Source organism: Borostomias antarcticus (assembly GCF_949987555.1).
Source record: "Borostomias antarcticus genome assembly, chromosome: 26".
Taxonomy (NCBI): domain Eukaryota; kingdom Metazoa; phylum Chordata; class Actinopteri; order Stomiiformes; family Stomiidae; genus Borostomias; species Borostomias antarcticus.
In genome coordinates, this window is record NC_140259.1 from 6,869,287 (window position 1) to 6,895,878 (window position 26,592).

General features: G+C 48.8%; 1 protein-coding gene across 1 annotated transcript; it reads right to left on the reverse strand.

Moving 5' to 3' along the window:
* Positions 1 to 8,305: 8,305 nt before the first annotated feature.
* cbarpb (CACN subunit beta associated regulatory protein b) lies at positions 8,306 to 26,592 on the reverse strand (the record flags this gene model as incomplete). Its single annotated transcript, XM_084459099.1, has 12 exons — positions 8,306 to 8,554; positions 8,753 to 9,523; positions 9,593 to 9,643; positions 9,695 to 10,079; positions 12,838 to 13,024; positions 16,165 to 16,393; positions 16,846 to 16,995; positions 17,166 to 17,355; positions 19,467 to 19,632; positions 20,253 to 20,314; positions 24,930 to 25,078; positions 26,545 to 26,592. 12 exons carry the CDS (start codon positions 26,590 to 26,592, stop codon positions 8,306 to 8,308), a joined length of 2,637 nt encoding a protein of 878 aa, XP_084315225.1.

Genomic DNA, 26,592 nt, shown 5'->3' on the forward strand with positions numbered 1-26,592 from the left:
GGCGCCGCCGGCGCCGTCGCGCGGCCCGCCCCAAAGATAACGGCGAAAAAAAACGCTTAGAGAGAGGAGGTGTGACGAAGGAGAGAGACGAGAGAGAGAGAGAGGTAGAGAGCCCTCTCTGAGTCATCGCTGGCATCTCCCACGCATTCTCCTGCTCTCTGGAATCACTAACGAGAGAGAGGGAGACGGAGGGAGAGAGGGAGATGGAGAGAGGGGGAGGGGGTGCCAGCGGAAGAGAGGAACAGAATGAGTGGGTGGAGAGGGAGAGGGGGAGGGAGGGGGAGAGAGGGAAGGAGGGAGGGAGGGAGAGAGGGGGAGGGGGAGATCATACACCTCCGCACCAGTCGTCCCCGACTACTGATGAGATTCACTCCTTCTGCCTTCCTCCTCTCCTCCGTCTACATCTGTCTGTCCTCTTTCCTCCTCTTCTTCCTCCTGCTAACCGTGTGTGTGTTCCCTAACCGTGTGTGTGTTCCCTAACCGTGTGTGTGTTCCCTAACCGTGTGTGTGTTCCCTAACCGTGTGTGTGTTCCCTAACCGTGTGTGTGTTCCCTGACCGTGTGTGTGTTCCCTAACCGTGTGTGTGTTCCCTGACCGTGTGTGTGTTCCCTAACCATGTGTGTGTTCCCTAACCATGTGTGTGTTCCCTAACCGTGTGTGTGTGTTCCCTGACCATGTGTGTTCCCTAACCGTGTGTGTGTTCCCTAACCGTGTGTGTGTTCCCTAACCGTGTGTGTGTTCCCTAACCGTGTGTGTGTTCCCTAACCGTGTGTGTGTTCCCTGACCGTGTGTGTGTTCCCTGACCGTGTGTGTGTTCCCTGACCGTGTGTGTGTTCCCTAACCGTGTGTGTGTTCCCTAACCGTGTGTGTGTTCCCTGACCGTGTGTGTGTTCCCTAACCGTGTGTGTGTTCCCTAACCGTGTATGTGTTCCCTAACCGCGTGTGTGTGTTCCCTAACCGTGTGTGTGTTCCCTAACCGTGTGTGTGTTCCCTGACCGTGTGTGTGTTCCCTAACCGTGTGTGTGTTCCCTGACCGTGTGTGTGTTCCCTGACCGTGTATGTGTTCCCTAACCGTGTGTGTGTTCCCTAACCGTGTGTGTGTTCCCTAACCGTGTGTGTGTTCCCTAACCGTGTGTGTGTTCCCTAACCGTGTGTGTGTTCCCTAACCGTGTGTGTGTTCCCTAACCGTGTGTGTGTTCCCTAGCCGTGTGTGTGTTCCCTAACTGTGTGTGTGTTCCCTAACTGTGTGTGTGTTCCCTAACCGTGTGTGTGTTCCCGGGCAGGTCCAGCGCTACACATCTGCCCAGGGGCATCTGCCCTGGCCGTGAGGTGAAGAGGAGAGGAAGGTCTGGACAGACGAGATGACGGACTGACCCAGAGGAGGATGGACTAGCAGGACCTGCACACACACACACACACACACACACACACACACTGATCTCTGACTTGACTCATGATGAAGATGACGCAAGACTAAAGCGTGTGGGAGAAACACAGGAGAGGCTCTCTGACCCCCCCCATCCCCCGAACACAGGAGAGGCTCTGTGACCCCCCCCCCCCCCCCGAACACAGGAGAGGCTCTCTGACCCCCACCCCCGAACATGTATCAGTCAGATCCTCCAGAAGCCCTCCCAGCCCTGCTCTCTCTCCTCACTGAAGGCCCTCTGTAGCTCGCTCTAGATTACAACACTGTTTATCCTACTCCACATGACACTGACGATCTCAATAACTACAGTATTTATAAATATCGAACGAACAAATATACGTTATATTTTAAGATGGATGGGACAGCATGACGATGTGAAGGGCGACCTCCGGCCCGGCCCACCCGGACGTCTGGGCCTGGTTCTGGCCCCCCCCTCCCCCCTTCAAGATATGGTTAGGATTATTATTTCTATAATAAACGCACTCCCAATCTCTCCAGCTGTGTGGTTTCTCTCTGGTGTGTGTGTGTGTGTGCGTGTGTGTGTTTACAGACTAGCTGTGAGATCAGAGAGAACGGGATGATGTGTTTGAGGTGTGATGTCGCCACGGTAATCCCTGTTGCCTTCCTCCGCTTCGTGGATCAGGATTGGACCACCTGGCCTTTGATGTATTATTCTGATTGGGCGGGGCGGCCAGGTGGCGCCTGTGCCAGCGCAGGCTTTGATCCGCTGGCGTGTCCCCTGCTGTGACAGGCAGAACCCGGCCTCTGTCTGAATCCTCAAACACGTATTCTTCCTTCCTACATGTACTTTCCCTCAGGGGATCTCTGATCTAACACAGTTGGATAGGTGAAAGGTGATCTAACACAGTTGGATAGGTGAAAGGTGATCTAACACAGTTGGATAGGTGAAAGGTGATCTAACACAGTTGGATAGGTGAAAGGTGATCTAACAGTTGGATAGGTGAAAGGTGATCTAACACAGTTGGATAGGTGAAAGGTGATGTAACAGTTGGATAGGTGAAAGGTGATCTAACACAGTTGGATAGGTGAAAGGTGATCTAACACAGTTGGATAGGTGAAAGGTGATCTAACACAGTTGGATAGGTGAAAGGTGATCTAACAGCTGGATAGGTGAAAGGTAATCTAACAGCTGGATAGGTGAATGGTGATCTAACACAGTTGGATAGGTGAAAGGTGATCTAACAGTTGGATAGGTGAAAGGTGATCCAACAGCTGGATAGGTGAAAGGTGATCTAACACAGCTGGATAGGTGAAAGGTGATCTAACACAGTTGGATAGGTGAATGGTGATCTAACACAGTTGGATAGGTGAATGGTGATCTAACACAGCTGGAAAGGTGAAAGGTGATCTAACAGCTGGATAGGTGAAAGGTGATCTAACAGTTGGATAGGTGAAAGGTGATCTAACACAGTTGGATAGGTGAAAGGTGATCTAACACAGCTGGATAGGTGAAAGGTGATCTAACACAGCTGGATAGGTGAAAGTAGATCTAACAGTTGGATAGGTGAAAGGTGATCTAACACAGTTGGATAGGTGAAAGGTGATCTAACACAGTTGGATAGGTGAAAGGTGATCTAATACAGGTGGATAGGTGAATGGTGATCTAACACAGTTGGATAGGTGAATGGTGATCTAACACAGTTGGATAGGTGAAAGGTGATGTAACAGTTGGATAGGTGAATGGTGATCTAACACAGCTGGATAGGTGAAAGTAGATCTAACAGTTGGATAGGTGAAAGGTGATCTAACACAGCTGGATAGGTGAATGGTGATCTAACACAGCTGGATAGGTGAAAGGTGATCTAACACAGCTGGATAGGTGAAAGGTGATCTAACACAGTTGGATAGGTGAATGGTGATCTAACATAGTTGGATAGGTGAAAGGTGATCCAACAGTTGGATAGGTGAAAGTAGATCTAACACAGTTGGATAGGTGAAAGGTGATCTAACACAGCTGGATAGGTGAAAGGTGATCTAACAAGCTGGATAGGTGAAAGGTGATCTAACACAGTTGGATAGGTGAATGGTGATCTAACACAGTTGGATAGGTGAAAGGTGATCTAACAAGCTGGATAGGTGAAAGGTGATCTAACACAGTTGGATAGGTGAAAGGTGATCTAACACAGTTGGATAGGTGAATGGTGATCTAACACAGTTGGATAGGTGAAAGGTGATCTAACACAGTTGGATAGGTGAAAGGTGATCTAACACAGTTGGATAGGTGAAAGGTGATTTAACACAGCTGGATAGGTGAAAGGTGATCTTTCACGGGTTGGCTATCCTTGGCCGCTAGGAGAACGCAGGACTGGCTCCTGTATGTTTATAAAGCGACCCAATTAGCTGACACACCTCGTTACAGGGCGTTCTAGTCGTTAGCAGACACGGTCTTGGGATTGGTTGGTTCTTGAGGTCAACGGTGAGTTGGGAAAACCTGCCTTTGGTTTCTGTGCTCCTAGAGGATGGGATGAGTTTCAAGAGGCTTTCAGTCTGGATGCCTTCGCCTCATTGGGCAATTTAAAACATGTGATGAATGAATTTGAAGTCAGGGGGGTCAGTGCACATTTTTTAATAATGTCGCCATAGCGTTGTCAGTTGAATGTGTAAAATGTATTGATGTATGATGACTTTGTGTAGTCTATGATTTTGAAATATAAATGCTTCGTAATCAGGACACCATCGCAAGCGAGACCTTGGTGTCAATGGGGTTTCCCCCTGGATAAATAAGGTAAAATTAATTTAAAAAAATACAGCTGTTACCAATCCAGTCATGTCAGATCAGGTAATTTCCAAGGAAGGATGGATGGTGAGAGAGATAGAGGAGTAAGGGAGGTCATGATCATCACCTTCCCCTGCGGGAATTAAAGGAGAATGCTCATTTTTGACAACCTGGACCTTATTTACGGCATATTATAAGACGTTTGACTCACCGAGATAACTTTGGTGTAATTCGGAGGCCTGTAGAAGAAATGTAAAATCCAGCGTGAGCCAAGTATATCCATGTAATGGCGGTGGACGGGGCACTGAGAATGCAGCTTCTAAAAAAATCTATTTTCTGCCGCGAAACGGTTGTTTTCATCAATCTGTCTTTATGAATCGCTAGTTGTGCTTACATAGAGCGTAGGCCTGTTGTGGTTTTTCACTTGCCTCTGTAATATGATCTTTAGAAACGTCTTTAGAAACGAAATAGCTTCCTCACTTGCTCCAGCACGCATGGCACAGCGCATAATATGCCGTAAATAAGGTCCAGGTTGTCAAAAACGAGCATTCTCCTTTAAAAAATTAGAAATAAGAGACACCACAGGGCAGTCAATGCTTCATTCATTTATTTACTGACTGGAAAGCAGCCCAAAAATAACATGTACATCTGGTTGGTCCTGTAGACTGGGCTCCTTCCACGTAGAAAGATCTGCTTGTTTCTTCGTAGAAATCAACCGTTTAAACTAACAAGCATGAATAGTGAAATATACTATCTTTTTATTAATGGAAATAAATCTCACAAAATCTCATCGGATATCGTAGCGTCATGACTCCTAAACAAAGATCATAAAATACAAAACCTCTAGGTGTACCGACACGCTAACGTCTACGTTCGTCTCTGACCGTGGAATTACTCATTTGGTTTCGTTACTCTGAGGAAACATGAAGATATGTACTATGTACTAGTACTATGTACTAGTACTATGTACTAAAACGGGTAAATGGCATGCAAACCTATGCACAGTAAAGCACCGTTAGCGCATTAAGACAGGCTACTGGTTAGTTGGACGGAGAAGGAGGTTTCCTGTGCTCTGCCTCGGGCGAGGTCCGCTCCTAGACACGCTCTAGTCTAGCGCCCTCTGGTGGAGCTTGTTCACGCCACTACGAACATCTCTGTACACAGGTCATGTCCACCTATCCACCTCTAGAACTCCGTCTGAGGCCCGGTATCAATCTAGATACTCTCCAACACTCCACGTCTCTCCATCTCCAGAGAGAGAGAGAGATGGAGGGAGGGCGTGGTTGTGTCTCTCCTCCGTGTCGAGGTAATGCGCATCGCCCCTCCCTCGTTCACCGAGGACGCTCGGCCCGGTCGCCGCCGCCGCCGCGCGCAGCGGTTTGGATTAACCCGGCTGTCGCCATGGTTACGGGACAGCGCGGGGATGTGGTGTGTGTGTGTGTATGTGTGTGTGTGTCTCTGGTCTCCCTCCGCTCCTCAGAGCTCTAACGACTCTTCATCTCTGCCATTGTGGCCCTAATGAGAGGAGCAGCCTTCAGCCAGGGGCCTCTTATAGCCGTCCTCCCAGCTGCCTCGGCCTGCTCACGGCTCCTCGCGCTGATCTGATAGTCTCCCCGAGAGAGTTCTCTCTCTCTCTCCTCCTCGCTCTACCTATCTGTCCATCTCTCTCTCCCCCTCTCTCTCCTTTTCGCTCTACCCATCTGTCCATATCTCTCTCTCCCCCTCTCTCTCTCTCTCCTTCTCGCTCCACCTATCTGTCCATCTCTCTCTCCCCCTCTCTCTCTCTCCTTCTCGCTCTACCTATCTGTCCATCTCTCTCCCCCTCTCTCTCTCTCTCCTTCTCGCTCTACCTATCTGTCCATCCCCGTCTCTCTCTCTCCCTCATTCACGGTCTTTCCCGCTCCAGTGCGGGGGAGCTGAGAGGGTGGAATGGAGAGGAGGGCTGTCCTCCTCCTGGAGGAGAAATACTCGGATCCTCCGTCTCCCCGGGGGGGAACAGCTGGAAGTCACCTCAGAACCTGGTCACGGTGAGCGCGCCTTTACGGCCGGCCGGCTGCTTTCTGCGGGCGTGAAGAGAGACGCTCGCGCTACACATACCACAGATCCCCCCCGTGCAAAATGGGTTTCTGGGTAATGTTGGAACAAGGCTTGTCATTTCCTGTCTCTCTTTGCCCCACGAGACCTAATCTGATAATGGAGACGGACTAGAATGGCACAGGGGAAGGCTCGGAGGAGACAGAGGAAGGAGGGATCCGGCTACAAATGACATCTTTGTTCCCGGTGGTTTTTGCGAGGGGTAGGGACGGCCGCTGGCGTTTGCTCAGGAAAAAGGAAATAGAGGAAGAATGTCAGCAAACAAATGAGGCCTGTTTGGCGTGCACCGCCGAGCGCATGCCTTTCTTAGAAAGAAATTCAATCAACACAAATGTCTGTGAAGGTCCGATTCAGAACCCTCACGCCACCGACGCCCAGAAACCAGGGACCGGTCCAGGCTGCTCAGAGAGGCTGGGGTCCAGGACCGATCTGTAGGCCTGTAGGAACCAGACCATAGGCCTAAAGGAACCAGACTAGACCTGATTGTAGGCCTGTAGGAACCAGACCAGACTAGATTGTAGGCCTGTAGGAACCAGGAACCAGACCGTAGGCCTGTAGGAACCAGACTAGACTAGATTGTAGGCCTGTAGGAACCAGGAACCAGACAGTAGGCCTGTAGGAGACAGACTAGACCTGATTGTAGGCCTGTAGGAACCAGACCGTAGGCCTGTAGGAACCAGGAACCAGACCGTAGGCCTGTAGGAACCAGGAACCAGACCGTAGGCCTGTAGGAACCAGACTAGACCTGATTGTAGGCCTGTAGGAACCAGACTAGACCTGATTGTAGGCCTGTAGGAACCAGACTAGACCAGACCGTAGGCCTGTAGGAACCAGACTAGACTAGATTGTAGGCTTGTAGGAACCAGACTAGACCTGATTGTAGGCCTGTAGGAACCAGGAACCAGACCGTAGGCCTGTAGGAACCAGACTAGACCTGATTGTAGGCCTGTAGGAACCAGACCGTAGGCCTGTCGGAACCAGGAACCAGACCGTAGGCCTGTAGGAACCAGACTAGACCTGATTGTAGGCCTGTAGGAACCAGACTAGACCTGATTGTAGGCCTGTAGGAACCAGACTAGACCTGATTGTAGGCCTGTAGGAACCAGACCGTAGGCTAGACTGTATGCCTGTACGTAGGCACCAGATTGTAGACCTGTAGGAACCAAACTAGGTTTCTATGGGACTAGGGGTCGTCTCCAAACTCACATCCCACTATCAGACTAACTGACTGTCTTTTTGGCACAAACAACTGCTCCTATTCGACCGCTCCCTGGACCAGACCACATCCAGAGTAACCAGAGTCCTCGTTAATCACTGCCACAAGCACCAAATAATACAAAACAGGACATTACAATGAACCAATCAATCAATAAATACATAAATCAAAACTTCCTTGCAGCCAGGTGTGCCATCTCCCCTCCAGAACTCACCCCCGACACTAAATGAGACAGGATATGCTTGTGTGTGTGTGTGTGTGTGTCGCTTCGATGCACAATGTGATCCATGTCTACTGCCATCCTGTTCCTTGTTTCCTGTCATGAGGGTTTATGATTGGCTGCGTGCGTAAATGGCATCACCTTCCAGATGGAAATCATTCATAACAACGAAATATTGAATCGGCTATTAAATCAGCTACGTTACTATTTAAGGAGTCATATCCGTTATAAGCGGGGTTAAGTTATTCAGCGAGACGTGGAGAACTGAAGATGTGAAGGATCGTAGAGAATCTCCCGGCCCAGTTAGATAAAGTCATGAGTAAATGGACTGCTAGGTACTGCAGAGGTCAACCTCAGGGTTTCCACCAGGAGGCATTCTTCGTTATCCTACTGGTCTAATAGCACCTGGGTTCACAGAGGGGTCGGGAATGAGATGAAGGGTCAGGGGGAATTGCTGTGAATTGGGGGGGGGGGGGGGGGGTAGTGTGTGTACTGACTGGATTCAAGCAATTGGTGCGTTTGGGGTCTGGGTCTGGTAGTGGACCATCAAGACTGAGACAACGTGAGAGCTTTTAGGAGGACGGGGAGTGGATGAGGAGGAGAGAGGCCCTGCTACACCGGGCTGTGGTCGGGGGAGGTGTGCGCGTGCCTGACGGCGACGGCGGCGGCGGCGGCTACGACCACCGCGCCCTCCGCCGCGTCCTGGGCCAGGCGCAGCCCGGCGTACAGCCTGTCCTCCAGGCCGGCCGCCAGCTTGTCGCTCAGCTCCGCCGACACCGTCTGGGGGCCGAAGCCCGAGTCCTGGGGCGGGGGCCGGGGGGACCAGCGCTCGTCCGCGGGGGGGGCGGCCTGCCTGCCGTCCTCCGGGGGGTCCGGGCCAGGGGGAGGATGAGGATGATGGTGAGGAGGAGGAAGAGGAGGGGAGCCGGCGTCGCCGCGCGGCTCCTCCTCGTCTCTGGTGGAGCTGCTGTCGTGGCTGCTGCCGAGGCTCTCCCTCCTCCTGTCCTCCTCCTCCTCTCTCGCCGACTCCTCCAACCCTCCTCCTCCGACCTCCCTCACCTCGGGGGTCTCGGGGCAGTCGCCGGCCGCCGCCTCCTCGTCCGGGGCGCTGGCGATGCGCGGGAGCGCGCCGTGGTAGCCGGTCTCCAGGGGGCAGTCCACGCTGTCGCCCCGCCTCAGCGGCGTGCGCTGCCGGTCGAAGGAGGAGGAGGCGTGGTAACGCACGCCCGGGTCGCTGTACTGCTTGTGGCGCTGCCACTGCTTGCGCAGGTGCACCCGCGACCGGTGGCGCCGAAGCGGGGACTCGGGCTGGTCCAGCCGGGGGTCGTGGCGCAGGAACTCGTGGAACAGGGCGTCGGTCTTCTCGTCGATGCTGTAGTCGCGTCGGCGGAAGGCCGGGGGGTGCGCCGGGGCGGGGGGGAGGAGCGAGAGGAGGGGGGAGTGGGCCTCCCGGGGGATGAACATTTGGCCGTAGGGAGACCAGCCCAGCGGACCGGCGCCGGTGTCCGGGGCGACCCCGCCGCCGCCGCTAGCCGCCGCCCACTCTTCCTCCTCCTCCTCCTCGGGCTGCTCCTCCTCCTGAAGCTGCCGGGCCTCGAAGCTTTCCCCCACCGTGCCGCTGCGTCCGGCGCTGGTGAAGTGGTGCCTCTTCTCCAGGGCGGTGCGCTCCTTCCCCCCTCCCCCGCCGCCGGGGAACAGCCGCGGGTCGTCGGAGGCGCGGGGCGGAGCCTCGATGGACGCGTAGCCGCTGTCCATCTGCAGCAGCTTCCGGTTGCCGGACTCCCCGTCGCTCGCTCCTCCTCGGCGCTCTGACTCCACGCTGTCCTGCTTTCCCTCCCTCCTCCTCCTCCTCTCCTCTCTCCACTCCTCCTTCCCATCCTCCTCATCCTCCCTCCGTCCCCTCCAGTCCTTCTCGTCCCTCTGCTTCTCCCCCAGCCCCTCCTCCTCCTCCCCCAGGGCCTCCTCCTCCTCCCCCAGCCGCTCCTCCTCCCCCTCCCCCAGCCCCTCCTCCTCCCCCAGGTCCTGGGAGGGGAAGCGGGGCGGCCCCCCGTGGCCCCCTGCGGAGCCCACGCTGCCGGCGTCGCTGGGGGCCGAGTCCCGGTCGTTGTTGCTGCTGCTGTGGTCGGAGACGCACCGCTCCAGGGAGGCGCGCAGCGTCCAGATGTCCCGGTACACGGCCTGGGGGTCCAGGGGGTCCGGGGCGTCCGGCGGAGACGCCTGGGGGTCCTGGAGGCCCGGAGGAGGTTCCGCGGGGGTGGCGGGGGAAGAGCTGTCCCGGTGGAAGCCCGGCGGACTCTGAGCCTCGGCCTGGGGCTCCGGGGTCAGGCCGATCACCCCGGGGCCCCCGGCGCTGCAGCAGGGCTCCACCACCGCCTCTACCTCTAACCTGTAACACACACACACACACACACACAACCCAAGAGTCAGTGAAGGAGTAGTCTCGCATTCTCCACACTTGGTTTCGAGCTATTTCAGCGCTGGAGAAGCGTCTGTCTGCACCCGATTATCATTCTGAGATAGAGGGAAAAAACGCTGTATTTCTGTAAACCAATCATAAACGTCTTTGGCGGCGATAAGCTTTTCTTTATCTTTTTTACGGCGCCCTTGCAAAATAATGTCCGGTTTGAATCTGATGGGTGCCAATTATCTGAAAAACCTACATCCATTGAGCCAGACTAGCGAAGGTCAAGGAGCAAGCATGACACGCACATGCAACTATGAGCATGTTAATAGTAGCCACTCTGCTAAGTGATTTCCATGACTGGCTATAGATTGGTGAGGTGTGATGTCACTTTGTAGGCTGAAAAGTTAGCATCGCTGCCATTAGGGTGAGTCCAAAATGAATTGGATTTGCACGTCTCTAGGACTCAGTCTTAAAGGGGGCATATGAACTGCATGAGGGGGCACAATTATTATTGACTATTTTTGATAATACGATATGCTATTGTATTTGTGCAGCACTGACACAAACTAATTATACTGAGCTCTCTCGTTCTCCCTCTAACTGATAGTAAAGTATGTTGAACTTGTGTTTGTGCAACATATTATGCTGATGCCCGAAGAATACGTTTCTAAGTGTTGAAAAGGATTTTTACATTACATTACAGTCATGTAGCTGACGCTTTTATCCAAACACAACGCTTTTTAACAATAATTGAAAAGCCAATGTACTACTACTTGCCAGAACTCACAAGTGCATCTCCTTTCTAAAACAAGTGACTAAGAGCATAATCTAGTGCTGAAGGAAAAGTGCAAGAAAAGCCATCTAAAATACAATAGGTGCTTAAGAGGGAGGATTGTTGTAGTACTTCTTGAAGAGGTGATTTTTGAGCCTGCGACAAAAGATGGGCAGCGACTCTACTGTCCTGACGTCAGTGGGCAGTTCGTTCCACCACTGCGGGGCCAGGACAGAGAAGAGCCGTGACCGTGTCGATCGACCACAGGGGCCTCAGAGTGACCGGGCAACCAGTCGCCCTGAGGTAGCAGAGCGTAGCGGTCGGGAGGGGGTATAGAGTTTGACCATGGCCTGGAGGTAGGAGGGAGCTGTTCGTATCATTGCCCTGTAGGCTAGTACCAGAGTTTTAAACTGGATGTGAGCTGCTACAGGGGGCCAGTGTAGGGAACCGAGAAGGGAAGTTGTGTGGGAGAACATGGGATGGTTGAACACCAGGCGAGCAGCAGCTTTCTGGACAAGTTCCAGGGGTTTAATGGCTGATGCTGGGGCCCCAGCTAAGAGAGAGTTGCAGTAGTCCAGGCGGGAGTTGACCAGGGCCTGGATGAGCACCTGCGCCATTTTATCAGTGAGGGAAGGGCGAATTTATAGGGAAGGGTGACGTTTTCATACTTTGCAGTAGATGTCCTCAAAGTTAGGCCAAGGTAGACCTATAAGCAGCGATGACAATCGGCATGGCCTGGAGTGCACAGCTCAGCTCGACTCCCCACAGAAATCACACGAGCGGTAGCCGCTACATGGGCGTAGCTTCCTTTTTCAGTATGGCAGCCGTCAAATGTTTGTTAATGTCTTCATTTATAAAGAATCTTAAGTTAGTATTTTTTCTGTTAAATTAAAAATACTATGTTTAATTTTAAAAAATCCTGTTATTAATTAATTTAACTATGGGTGCCAGTGGGGGGGGGGGGGACAAGCACTTTTGGGGTGGGCCAGGTACACTAAGGCCCGCTCATAGCGACGGCCATGCTACTAAATAATATATATTGTGGGGAGGTGGTGTGTGGTACCCTGATATCAGACAATGTCAGCTCGTTACACTCTTGAAATCCTCAAGAATCAGTCAACTTCGGTGGAGTGGGTCAATTTGTAAGTCTGGACCCATGCAAGGGGTAGGGGGTCCTTCAGGATTTTTCAAAATATGCCAGGGGTCCAGAGCTCAAAAAAGGTTGAGAACCACTGGACTAGAGGAAGTGAGATTACACAAACTGAATACGTCTACCCATCATCATCTCATCTCATTTCACCATTTGAGATTAAAACTGAATTAAGTTAGAACACTTCCATAGGAATGGGCTGGTTTGATAGCGTTTGATAGCTGAGCGGTAGATGGCACGGGAGAGGATGGTGTTGAGCTAGCACTCACTTGACCTTTGTCATAGCCCACCCTGTTTCATATAGTATGTAATGTAGTAGTAGTAAGTCTGACAGTGGTGTTCGGCGCTAACTAGCTAGTGATGACTACAGATTGGGCTGGCTAGCTAGCAATGCTAAGCAGAGCAGTGATGTTGTGCTAGCCAGCTGGCCAGATAACCGCAGGTTGTTAGCTGGTCAGCGATCAATGCTTACAGGTCAGATAATTTGTGATGACTGGCCAGCTGGCTAGTGATGAATGGGATCTGAATAGCGATGACTGCAGATTGGGCAAGCTAACTATCGAGATGATTGCAGATTGGGCTAGCTGCTGAATAGCGATGAATATGATTGTGGCTAGCAAAAGTGACAAATGCAGATCTAGCTAGCAATGACCTCAGATACTGTAGGCTAGGTAGTGATGAAGACTAGAACAAAGTGATGCTGGCTAGCGATGGTTGCAGATTGGGCTAGCTGGTTAGCAATGGCTGTAGAGCTGGCTACTGATGACAGAGCAGCGGTGTGGGCGGAGCAGGATGAATGGCGAGGGAATTAAAGCTACCTGCCGAGGGACGGGGGAGGGGTGGAGGGGGGGTTAAGGAGGCGGGGGGAGCGGCCAGGGTAGTAGGCCACGTCCTGGGTGCGTGCAATGTACTGGACGAGCTCGATGTGGTGAGCGTCGTGGTCGTCCTGGTCCATGCTCTCACTGGCCGCGCGCTGCCGCTGGAACTGCCGCCTCTTTGGGGATCCTGGCACGCACGCGCACACACACACACACACACACACACACACACAGAGGGCAGAAACTGCTAGAAACGGCTCACTCTTTTTTTCTCACCCACATGTACTCTCACACACTCTACTCGGACACAAACACACACACACACACAGACTGAGTGCTGGTGAGAAAATGAAAAGGTATAGCTACTGTATCGGATTTTCAAATCAATGGTATTGATGTCTCTCGAACCCACAGAAGTCTCAACACACTAGGATGCTAGTGAGATGTTTGTGGTGGAACAGCACGCCAGTGTGAATGCTGTCTGGCAGGACACAGCAGAAGACTGATCCCTGCCCTCTAAACACATCACAATGCTTCTTGGGAAATCCATACAGGTTTCGAGGTATGTGATGCGGCAGAGGGTCCTGTGTATTCTGTTGGTCCCTATGGATGTGTGTGCGTGTGCGTGTGTGTGTGAGACAGGAGGAACTTCCCAGAATGCCTTTTGACTGAACCCTGCATCACAGAGCCATCTGTCACAATGTGAGCAGCGCGGTGTATGTGTGTGCCGATCTTGGCAGTCTATGGTACAGTTTTACAGTGTACAACAACGTGACATGACAACACAAATACAAATCATGAAATACAAATTTGATTACAGCTGCTGCGCAGGACTGGATCAGGGACGGGCGTTTTGAGGAGGAAGGAGACAAATACACGAGGGCCTCTTCAAAACTTGACATGAAAACTTAAAAAAAAAAAATAACGTGTCTGAAATCCAAACAGTACAATGCCTGAGTATTGAATCTCGGGGATTAGCATGTTTATTCTGCATCGCCCGAGGCTTGAACTCACAGCCAGTCACCAAGGGAAGATCATGTTCTTGTTGAGCCAAGTGAAGTTGGCAGTTTGACCTAAAAAAAAAGTATCAATGTCAGAGCTAGATATTTACAGATATTTACGCCGTAGGAATCTTGCGTGAACATATTAGTAGGCCTACTCTACTGTGATGGGAATGAGTTGTGGGACTGTGTGGACTGAGCATGGATTGGCTGATTTCATTGTATTAAATACAGGTGGGACTGATTGAGATTGTAAGCAGATAAAAGACTGGTCAGATTACGAGATGGTAACAGCTACAAATTAAAAAATATTGTTAAAAATAATGTTACACAGCACAATGGAATATGTATTAGCATTCTCATTGAGCTCTTGTTGAGCTAGCTGCCATGTGAGAAGCCATAGATGGTTTCACACCGACTTAAACATCACAATTACAAGGGTTACATGTAAATGTCACAGGTGTAACATGGAGGTTTCTCCAGTTCTTTACAGAGAGCGGCAGGTTCACTAGAACTGTTGTAGAAGGAGACCTCATCATCGCAGTGAGAAAAAGCTCATTCAGCAAATCGGCCTTGGCCGGGTTTCCCGATGAAGAACCTTCTTAGGGAACCCTTCTTAAGCAATCCTTTGTATGGGAGTTAAGAAGTACTTTGGAGTTAAGTGCTTCTTAACTCGTTCGGGAAACAGGGCCCTTCTCTCTTCGAGCTGCTGAATCCTGGAACACCATCTCATTACACATCCGCAGTATTGATACGCACAAGTCATTTAAACACACACTCAAAACCTGGTTGTTAGATTATTAGGCATGTGACCACTAACCAGCCCTGTAACTGTGTATGTATGTATAAGATCACACCCTGCGCTTCCTGCCTTGAAAATGCATGTTTATCATAGTTTTTAGCAGAGGCCCATAGACCTCCATTATAAAGGGGGTGCGCGCACAGAGGAAAAAGGAGCTAGCTTACTACTGCACGGATGGGTTAAATGTTGGAGTGTACGGATCGGTTTCATTGAGGACAAAGTGACATTTGAGCTAAACTTGCTATAACAGCGGCGTTCCCCTTTAATGCATAATCAGGCATTGTGCTGTGTGACATGATTTTTTTAATGCTAATTTTTAATTTGTAGCTGTTACTGGTTCTTCATCTTGTTTGCATCTCCTCATCTGACCAGTCGTATGTCTGCTTACATCTCAATCAATCCCACCTGTGTTCAATCCAATCAATTCAGTCAATCAGTGAATCCATGCTCAGTCTGGAGTCCCACAACTCATTCCCATCACAGTATGTAGGCCTACTAATGTTCATGCACGTGTAAATATTTAGCTTTGACATTTATACTTTTTTAAAGGTCAAACTGGCCTTAAATTTGGCTCAACAAGAAGATGATTTTCCCTTGGTGTCTATGGTTGTGAGTTCAAGTCCTGGGTGATGCAGAATTAACATGCTAATGTCTACTCAGGCATTGTACTGTTTGGATTTCAGACAAATTATTTTAAAGATATTTTTTAATTCAAGAAGTTTTAAATAATTAGGGTCGGGGCAGAGACCCTCATGTATTTGTCATTTGTCTCCTTCCTCTTCCTCCTCAAAATGCCCGGCCTAATCAAGTGCTGCGCAACAGCTGTAATTCTCTGTTTTCTGTTGAGTTTGCAATGTTATATTTGTGTTTTAGGATTTCGGCCACCGTACTAGAGAGGCCTCTCTCTGCGTGTAGCTGGATCCCCTCTCTCTGGCATAGTTTTCCAGAGGGGAACCCAGTCATAAACAGACCATAATATAATAACCAAAACACGGCACATTTCACTCAGCGGTGAAAAAAGCATTAAGCACTGTGTTCTTCCTTCACTTCCTGTACTGTAAAAGGCACGCTGGATTGGCTGGGCAGTTAGTAATACTTCATGCGGTAGCCTATATAACGAGGAGCAGGGGTTGGCTTTGTAAATGAAAAATCTTACTTGGTTTAGTTTAGATTTCAAAGAACACGCTGAGTGGTCGGTCAAGCTGGTTTCAAACAAAGACAATAGTTTTATTCTGTTACGAGTCTGCAAATTCGGACTCGAGCACAGGAAGTGAATCTAGGCTGAGTGAGTCAGATGTGGACGAGGTCGATAGGTTCTAACGTGAAAAAGGAAGTGACATAGTTTCAGGACGAAGAGGACAGGGAAGTGAAGAATTTGTAGTTTTAACAGACTGATCTATGAGAACGAACTACAAAGTTAGAACAACAGTCGAGTAGGAAAACAAAACACTTTGGTGAGACTTGAATTTCATTCACAGCTTACTGTATGTGTCATCCTAGAGGGTGTGTGTTGGGGGTGTTTACCTCTAGTGTCCAGACTGGAGGCCCTCTGGCTGCTGTCTAGCTTCCACCTCTTGATCCTGAAGTAGGGGCTGGGTCCCTCCAGGCTGGCGTGGCGCCTCAGCCGGCTGAAGAACTGCAGCACGGGGCCCTGGCCACCGAGGGTGGCGGGGGGGCCCCCAGCGGCCCCGCCCTCGCAGACGCCAGAACCTCCGGGGCTGCCCCCGTTCCTAGAGTCGCCGCCCACCTCGATCTGGGGACGAGGGGAGGGGGGGGGAGTGGGAGAGAGAGAGAGGTTTCATGGTGAACTTCTGTGTTTCCCATCCTCAAAGTCCTAGATAGGCAGAGAGGGGGAGGGAGGGAGGGTGAAGGAGAGGAACTCACAGAGCTACATCCAATTGGCCTACATCCAATATACAAGTAGTATATATGTTGGATAAAATTGATGAGTAAAATTATGTTTTGGCTCCTCATCAACAAGATACAAGATATCCAATAATAAAAACAGTTCAATGCATTATAGTAGCAATGCAGTAATAATATGGTGTGTGCAAAGTGTATTAAGTGTAGAGTAAAGATAATAATTAATTAAATTAATGACAAATAATTCAAGAAAAAGACTGCTGGTATCGGATCGGTATCAGCAGATATCCAAATTCTGGTATTGGATCGTAACTGAAAGAAAGTGTATCGGTGCATCTCTACCTTGGAGCGGGCGGCGGGAGGGGTGAGGGGGGGCTTGCTGTCACCGAAGCTGCTGTCCACCATGGAGTTGAGGGTGTGACCGGGGAGGGCGGAGCTAGGGCTGACACTCAGGCTGGTCAGAGCGGTCTGAGGCAGGGGACACAATACCGGCTGGCCACACACACACACACACACACACATTAAGGATCAGGATCATGAAGAGGCCAGACTGACTGACAGACAGTGGGACAGAACCAGAACTAAAACTGAGTGGACCGACACCAGAACCGGCAGACTGGGCCGGCCTGAACCAGAACCAGAACCAGAACCCGGGCTGTCACCTGGAAGATGGAGAGGGCCGACTTGGCGGCGGGACGCTTTGCCATGGCGATGCTGCTGGACGACTCACACTCGTGGATGGTGAGGATGCGCAGGGTGGGGGAGGGCACCTGGAGGGAGGGGGGCGGGGCGTGGAAGTGGGTGAGACGAGCGTTCTTCAGGTGGTGGAAGTCTCCCTCCGTAAGAGTGTACCTGGAAAGAGAAGACAGGGCTGCTATAGCTTAGTCTGTATCTATACCTCTAGACAGGGTTGCTATAGCTTAGTCTGTATCTATACCTCTAGACAGGGCTGCTATAGCTTAGTCTGTATCTATACCTCTAGACAGGGCTGCTATAGCTTAGTCTGTATCTATACCTCTAGACAGGGTTGCTATAGCTTAGTCTGTATCTATACCTCTAGACAGGGTTGCTATAGGTTACCGTCTGTATCTATACCTCTAGACAGGGCTGCTATAGCTTAGTCTGTATCTATACCTCTAGACAGGGCTGCTATAGCTTAGTCTGTATCTATACCTCTAGACAGGGCTGCTATAGCTTAGTCTGTATCTATACCTCTAGACAGGGCTGCTATAGCTTAGTCTGTATCTATACCTCTAGACAGAGCTGCTATAGCTTAGTCTGTATCTATACCTCTAGACAGGGTTGCTATAGCTTAGTCTGTATCTATACCTCTAGACAGGGTTGCTATAGGTCTGTATCTATACCTCTAGACAGGGTTGCTATAGGTTAGTCTGTATCTATACCTCTAGACAGGGCTGCTATAGCTTAGTCTGTATCTATACCTCTAGACAGGGCTGCTATAGGTTAGTCTGTATCTATACCTCTAGACAGGGCTGCTATAGGTCTGTATCTATACCTCTAGACAGGGTTGCTATAGGTCTGTATCTATACCTCTAGACAGGGCTGCTATAGCTTAGTCTGTATCTATACCTCTAAACAGGGCTGCTATAGGTTAGTCTGTATCTATACCTCTAGACAGAGCTGCTATAGGTCTGTATCTATACCTCTAGACAGGGCTGCTATAGGTTACCGTCTGTATCTATACCTCTAGACAGGGCTGCTATAGCTTAGTCTGTATCTATACCTCTAGACAGGGTCGCTATAGCTTAGTCTGTATCTATACCTCTAGACAGGGCTGCTATAGGTCTGTATCTATACCTCTAGACAGGGCTGCTATAGGTTAGTCTGTATCTATACCTCTAGACAGGGCTGCTATAGGTTACCGTCTGTATCTATACCTCTAGACAGGGCTGCTATAGCTTAGTCTGTATCTATACCTCTAGACAGGGTCGCTATAGCTTAGTCTGTATCTATACCTCTAGACAGGGCTGCTATAGCTTAGTCTGTATCTATACCTCTAGACAGGGTTGCTATAGCTTAGTCTGTATCTATACCTCTAGACAGGGCTGCTATAGCTTAGTCTGTATCTATACCTCTAGACAGGGTTGCTATAGGTCTGTATCTATACCTCTAGACAGGGTTGCTATAGGTCTGTATCTATACCTCTAGACAGGGCTGCTATAGCTTAGTCTGTATCTATACCTCTAGACAGGGTTGCTATAGGTCTGTATCTATACCTCTAGACAGGGCTGCTATAGGTCTGTATCTATACCTCTAGACAGGGCTGCTATAGGTCTGTATCTATACCTCTAGACATGGCTGCTATAGGTTAGTCTGTATCTATACCTCTAGACAGGGCTGCTATAGCTTAGTCTGTATCTATACCTCTAGACAGGGCTGCTATAGCTTAGTCTGTATCTATACCTCTAGACAGGGTTGATATAGCTTAGTCTGTATCTATACCTCTAGACAGGGTTGCTATAGCTTAGTCTGTATCTATACCTCTAGACAGGGTTGCTATAGCTTAGTCTGTATCTATACCTCTAGACAGGGCTGCTATAGCTTAGTCTGTATCTATACCTCTAGACAGGGTTGCTATAGGTCTGTATCTATACCTCTAGACAGGGTTGCTATAGGTCTGTATCTATACCTCTAGACAGGGCTGCTATAGGTTACCGTCTGTATCTATACACAGGGTTGCTATAGGTTACCGTCTGTATACCTCTAGACAGGGTTGCCATCGGTTACTGTCTGTATACAGTATATACCTCTACACAGGGTTGCTATAGGTTACTGTCTGTATATACCTCTAGGGTTGCTTTCTATCTAAATTTGGTTAAGATACAGTATATTCACATACTGTAATAATATCAATCACTTTAAAGAGAGAGAGGGAGAGAAAGAGATAGAGAGGGAAAGAAAGAGAGAGCAAGAGAAAGATGGCCGCGGGGCTTCTGACTGACCTCCGACCTTTCTCCTGGGCCTTCTTCGTGTGGTCGAAGAGCGCCGCTTCGTTGAAGGAGACGCGGCGTCCAGTAGTGCCGGTGGACAGGAAGCGATCCGTCTCCAGGTCGTAAGTGGAGGAGGCCGACATGCAGTCCACCTCATCCACCCGGATGGTGATCTCTGCTGGGGAGAGGAGTAGAGGAGCCTGAGTAGGTTGCATGGCTGACTACAGTCTATACCAGGCATTCCCAAACTGTGAGGCGGGCCTCCCCTGGGGGGCCCCAAAGAAATTCAGGGGAGGCGCGGAGGGATGGTTAGGAAAAAAAAAAAAAAAACTTTTTTTTTATGTCTATGGTTTTTATTAATGAAAAGTGATTTTAAAGGTCAGAAAATCAAAATAAATAATGGGAGAGATGTATCCTAAATTTGTGGATAGTGCAGAGAGAGCCTCCCCCCGCAGGCATGAATGTATTGTGAGAAAACGTCATAACGTTAGCTAGCAACAGGTGCCACCGAGTTAACTTAGCTGTGTAACGTTATGGGCTAGCTAACGCTGCCTTGCAAAATGGACACATTTGGGGGGTTGGGGGGGCGCGGGTGTGTCACTGTTTTCAGAGGGGAGGCCCACATTGATGGAGTTTGGGAACCCATGGTCTATACACTGCGCAGACTACTACTTCGATACAAAGTGATCAACATCACTATCAAACACCTCCTACCCTGCGTCCCTCCCTCCTTCCTTTCCTCTCTACCTCCCCTCCTTCCCTCGCTCCCTCTCCTCTTCCCTTCTCTCCCTCCCTCACCATGTGGAGGCTGGGAGTCCTCCATGTAGGGGGTGGCAGTTTTCTCTGGGTCATCACTGGCCCTGTGGGACAGGTGAGGGGGGGTCAATATACAGTAGTGACATGATAAACCCACACATACATGCGCACACACACATGCACAGACAGGAAACACAACATCAGAGACACATCATCATCAACTGTTATCATCCTTACTGTTATCGTCCTGTTATCATCCTTAACTGACATCATCCTGTTATTGTCCTTAACTGGTGTCATCCGAACTGGTATCATCCTTAACTGGTATTGTATCATCCTATATGTTATCATCCTAACAGTTATCGTCCTCAACTGTTATCATCCTTAACTGGTATCATGCTAACTAGGGCTGTCAATTTAACATGTTAATTAGATAAATTAGTCATGCAAAAATTAACATATTAATTAAATTAATGAAAATTAAAATACAATTAAAATCATTCATCGATTTTTCCCAGCGGACCCCGTAGGCTACAGAGAGCAGGCAGCACAGAATGAGTAGGCTGATTCTACCTCAGACAAATTGACAACTCAACTCAGACAATTTTTCGCTTCCCAAGTCCAAAAAATTAGGGTGAAAGGCCAGCCATGTTTGGACGGCTGTTGGACTCGCCCCGTGATTCAGATCTGATAGTCTGGTAGTTTTTACTTTAATCCTGCTATCAAAAAAACGGCTTGTGGACCCACCCCGTGATTCGGATCTGCTGCAAAATGTAATGGGTTCTAAGTTGGCCCATGCCCTTCCACAGTTTCGTGAATCTCTCCCACTGTCAACATGACACTCTGGTCAGGCAGAGGAGCATAATCAGTAGCAGACTGATCCTCCCACGGTGCTCAACAGAGACCGTGACTGTTTCCTCATGCCTAGACCATTTCCTCATCCTCATGGTTGAAGCAAAACAATGGTCCTCATTCCTGAACGCAGTTAAGAAAATGTTAAGTTAAGAAACATGTAAACATGTTAAGATCCATGTAAGGATCAATTCTAGGGCCCTTACTCTTCAATCTGTATATGCTACCCCTACTGTATGTGACATCATTAGGAGGCACAATATTAGCTACCAGAGTTATACAGATGACACCCAACTCTATACAGTATTTCTGTGACACCCGATGCCTACAGCTCAGTTGACCACTTGGTAGAATGCATTGCTGATATAAATGCATGGATGTCACAGGTGGCACATGTTCAGTTAAACTAGGACGAAACAGATGTGTTGATCATTGGTGATAAAGTTGAAAGGGAGAGACTGTCTGGGCACTTAAAAACCCTGACACTGAACATCAAATGCTAAGTCAGAAACCTAGGTGTCATGTTTGATTCGGATCTTAATTTTGAGGCCCATATTAAAAATGTGACAAGGACATCTTTTTATCAGCTGAGAAACATTGCTATGGTGAAACCTTTTCTCTCCCAGGCCGACACTCAACGCTCTCCTATCTGGTCTACCAAAGAAAGCTATTAGTCAACTTCAGATGATACAAAATGCTGCAGACATGCCCTCACTAAGACCAGACGGAGGGCACACATCACACCAGTCTTACAATCACTACACTGGTTACTGGTCAGTTTTAGAATAGATTTTAAGATTATTTTATTAGTGTGTATATATAATCTCTCCATAGGCATGCACCTGAATACATGTCAGGCATGCTTTTACAGTATACACCAAGTACTGTAGGTCCCTGAGATCCTCTGAAGAAGGCCTCTGGCCGAAACGTTGTTTCATTTCAATGTTTCATTGACGCCAAAAATAAACCGGTGAAATAGAGGATCTGTCCATGTATCTTTTATTGGTGAGTGCTACAATGCATCTTTGATGTCCTTTTTTATCTTAAGACATAACTTTTTAATCTCGCTTTTATCACATAGTTTTACCTGTTTTAATAAAAAAATTATATCTTTTATACTCACTTTTTTTTTATTATTTTTTTTTATAAGAAATCTACTCTTTTTCCATAATATGATTTGTCCAGTTTTATTTTCTCATTTTTATCTACTATTTTAACTTTTTGTATGAACAGTGCTATATAAATAAAGTTGACTTTGACTCACCCCTTGATTCGGATCCACTCCACAATCTAATGGGTTGTTAATTGACCTATGCTACACCCCTCCACTGAGTTTTATAGTTTTTGTGTAATCCTGCTAATAGACGAACAAACCAAACACGCCATCGAAAGCATTACCCCTCGCCCTGCACTGTCACAGGGGCGGAGGTAATTACATCCTCCAATGCAGCTACAAACCAGCATCAACAGGCACATTCGTTTTGAAAATCCATGGATGTATTGGAAAATATGTTGCTCAGATTGGTTTGATTGATAGCTTCACATACGATATTGCAAATAATTAAAAAACAAAACAATATATTGACTACTAAAGCCACCTTTTGTTATGTCTATTCAATGCTTTACTCGTGTGCCACAATAATGTAATGTCTTTTAATTTAAATATCTTCATTTGGGGGGTTTTCCAAGCAAAAAATGATATGCAATTATTTACGATTAATTATAGTAATTACATGTGATGTAACAGACCTGCAAACTCAGAGTAGTGAAAAAGGTGACAAGACCGGAAACTAATGGTGCGTTCAAGACAACTCGGGAATTCCCGACCTCCAACTTGTGAAAAACGAATTGAACGTTCATCCAACTCGGGATAACAAGTCTGGAACTCGGGTATAATGGTGCATTGAAGACAACAATTCCCAATTTGGGAATCCCGACCCCCGATGTCATTGCATTCATGACGATTTTAAATCGGAAGAAAAAAGTAAGTAACATAACTAGCTAGCTAGCTAATTTCACTGGTAAAATAGCTGTTAAAGTCCACACATTGCTATAATCAGAGAGACATATAGAATAAACATATATTGCACAATTACACATCAAATTAGTTCAAGTTTGCAGATATTATGTAATTAATTAGATTTTTTTTTTTTTAATCGATTGACGGCCTTAATCCTAACTGGTATCATCCTTAACTGGTAACATCCTTTAATAACTGGTATCATCCATAACTAGTATCATCCATAACTAGTATCATCCTTAACTGGAATCATCCTTCACTGGTATCACCAGACCTGTTTTAGGAGCAATTTCCTATTCTGTAGAACTGAGGCAGAGGATCAGATTCCTTTGTGCTGTGTGTGTGTATGTGTGTGTGTGTGTGTGTGTGTGTGTGCGTGTGTATGAGAATGACTGGAGGGGTTTCTCCATCTACTCAGCTCTTTCATTTCCTCTGTGCCCTCTTCGCCTCTGCGTGTGTGTGTGTGTGTGTGTGTGTGTGTGTGTGTGTGTGTGTGTGTGTGTGTGTGTGTGTGTGTGTGTGTGTGTGTGTGCGTGTGTGTTTTTACAGGCTGCAGGAGCTTATAACTGGGTGAGACGTGTGATTAATCACCTCCGATGGCCGCTATGAAATCTCATTATACCCATCATTTGTACCAGTCTGCACTATTCTACTCTGCTCTGCACTCCCACAGCCTGTCTCTCTCAGCCCCAGCTAGCCTAGCCTCTCAACCCCAACTAGCCTAGCCTCTCATCCCCAACTAGCCTAGCCTATCATCCCCAACTAGCCTAGCCTATCTCAATCCCAGCTAGCCTAGCCTCTCATCCACAACTAGCCTAGCCTCTCACCCCCAACTAGCCTAGCCTATCTCAATCCCAGCTAGCCTAGCCTCTCATCCCCAACTAGCCTAGCCTATCTCAATCCCAGCTAACCTAGCCTCTCATCCCCAACTAGCCTAGCCTATCTCAATCCCAGCTAGCCTAGCCTCTCATCCCCAACTAGCCTAGCCTATCTCAATCCCAGCTAGCCTAGCCTCTAATCCCCAACTAGCCTAGCCTCTCATCCCCAACTAGCCTAGCCTCTCATCCCCAACTAGCCTAGCCTATCTCAATCCCAGCTAGCCTAGCCTCTCATCCCCAACTAGCCTAGCCTCTCAATCCCAGCTAGCCTAGCCTCTCTCCCTCATCCCAACTAGCCTAGGCTATTTCAATACCAGCTAGCATAGTCTCTCTCTCTCTCTCTCAGCACCAGCTAGCCTAGCCTCTCTCTGTCTCAGCCCCGGCTAGCCTAGCCTCTCTGATCCCCAGCTAGCCTAGCCTCTCTGTCTCTCAACCCCAGCTAGCACAGCCTCTCTCTGTCTCATCCCCAGCTAGCACAGCCTCTCTCTGTCTCTCAATCCCAGCTAGCATAGCCTCTCTCTTTCTCAGCACCTGCTCAGCCTGTCTCACTCTCTGCTCAGCCCCATCTCACCATCTCTCTCTCTCTCTCTCCCTCACACTCTCTCATGTGTTTCTCTTAGTTCCTATTTGTTGTTCTACAATAATATAACTACATAACAGGGATGAACATGACCTGAATGTCAAAACCAAACAGCAGTACTCTACTGTAGGTAGCTGTCTGCTATAGGCTATTTACTGTCCTCCCATCCCATTCCTATTATGGGCTAGTATGAGCAGTAGTTACATCATGCTCCTTCAGTGCTACAGTCAGCTTCGCTTTGAGCTCCGAGCACTGAACATGCTCTTCATATCAGAGGGCTGTGTGTGTGTGTGTGTGTGGGGGGGGGGGAGTGTGTGAGAGAGAGACAGAGTGTGTGTGTGTGCATGTGTGTGTATACCTGTGTGTGTCTGTGTGCATGCCTGTGTTACCTGGTGTAGCGCTGGACATGGCGGCGGCGGTGGCAGACTATGAGCAGCGCGGCCAGCAGGACCAGGCCTCCGCCCAGGGAGACCGACAGGAGCACCAGCAGCAGCAGAGACCCCTCCTGGGACTGGGGGTCTGGGTCCAATGGGACCCCCTGGAGGGAGGACAGAGAGGAGTTCATAATGGTAAATGGACTGCACTTATATAGCGCTTTTCCACCTTAGCGGCTCTCAAAGCGCTTTACAATGGCCTCTCATTCACCCATTCACACACACACACTCACACACCAATGGCGGTAGCTGCCATGCAAGGAACTAACCTGCTCATTGGGAGCAATTTGGGGTTAGGTGTCTTGCTCAAGGACACTTCGACATGTGGACAGACGAAGCTGGGATTCGAACCGCTGACCCTTCGATCATTGAACGACCCGCTCTACCAACTGAGCTACAGCTGCCCCAATAATGGCTTCTATTTGGAACTGTAAGGTTCTAAGTGGAACGTTTTGGGGAGGGTTCCTTTTGTTACAAACTGATACAGCTTCTTTTTAGAGTGTAACTAGAAGTGAAGTCTGTACAGAACACAGCACACTGTAAAATGTGAAGCTCTATATTATCTGTGCGTATGACAGGCATCTCTATTGTAGCGGATTAGGTCCCAACCTAGTGTTCTAAAGCCATTGTTGGTGACACCTACACTGGCTACACCTACACAAGACTGTCTGTGTGTCAGGCTGAGACTATGGAGACTGTAGGTGGTGGGGGAGAAGGAGTGGGGGGGGGGTGTTAGCAGGTGTTCTCATTGTTCAGAGGGTGAGACGTTGAGTGCATTGATCTCCAGAGAGAGAGAGGGCAGGAAAAGTAAGACCTGTGACAGACAGAGAGAGAGGGGGAGAGAGAGAGAGAGAGAGAGAGAGAGAGAGAGAGAGAGAGAGAGAGAGAGAGAGAGAGAGAGAGAGAGAGAGAGAGAGAACAACAGAGCCTCCTACATCAAAGCCTCTGTGAGCCACTTGAAGTGGGGCGTGCTGGCTGATTGTCTCGTTGTGGTCCAGGATGAGATGCAGGAGAAAAATCTGCCCGACGACAGCTCTGACTTTCACTTCTTCATATGTTATGTATATGTTATGTATAACAACTATGTTATTACACCACCTACACCTGTTATACCTGTTATTACATTGAATTCCCCTGTTATAACTACTACACATGTAAGTGTTATTTCCCCCTGAGTCTGGATCACGATGGAATGGTCACCACGTCGTTCACAGATCTAGTTCTGACAGTTCTAGTTCTACTGTTCTGGTTCTACAGTTCTGGCGGCTTATATTTCTGTACCAGACCACATTATCCCTGTAATGAGCAATGCGTTAACAAGAGCCGACACTGACGTCACCCTGTCATCTCTCGGACAGGGGAAATTAAACTTGAGATTAGATTAGATTAGATTAGATCACGGATTGAATTATTCCAGATACAGACAGGATGTTCTCCATTAGTCCGTCAGTCAGCCAGAAAAGAGCAGGAAAACTGGGGAAACTACAGTCCTGACACACACACACACACACACACACACACACACACACTCAAAGGAAGGAAGGAGTGGGCCTGGTGGTGACAGACTTACGGTGGAGTTGTCTGGTAGGGGTTTCCAGATGGAAGAGTCATTGCTCAT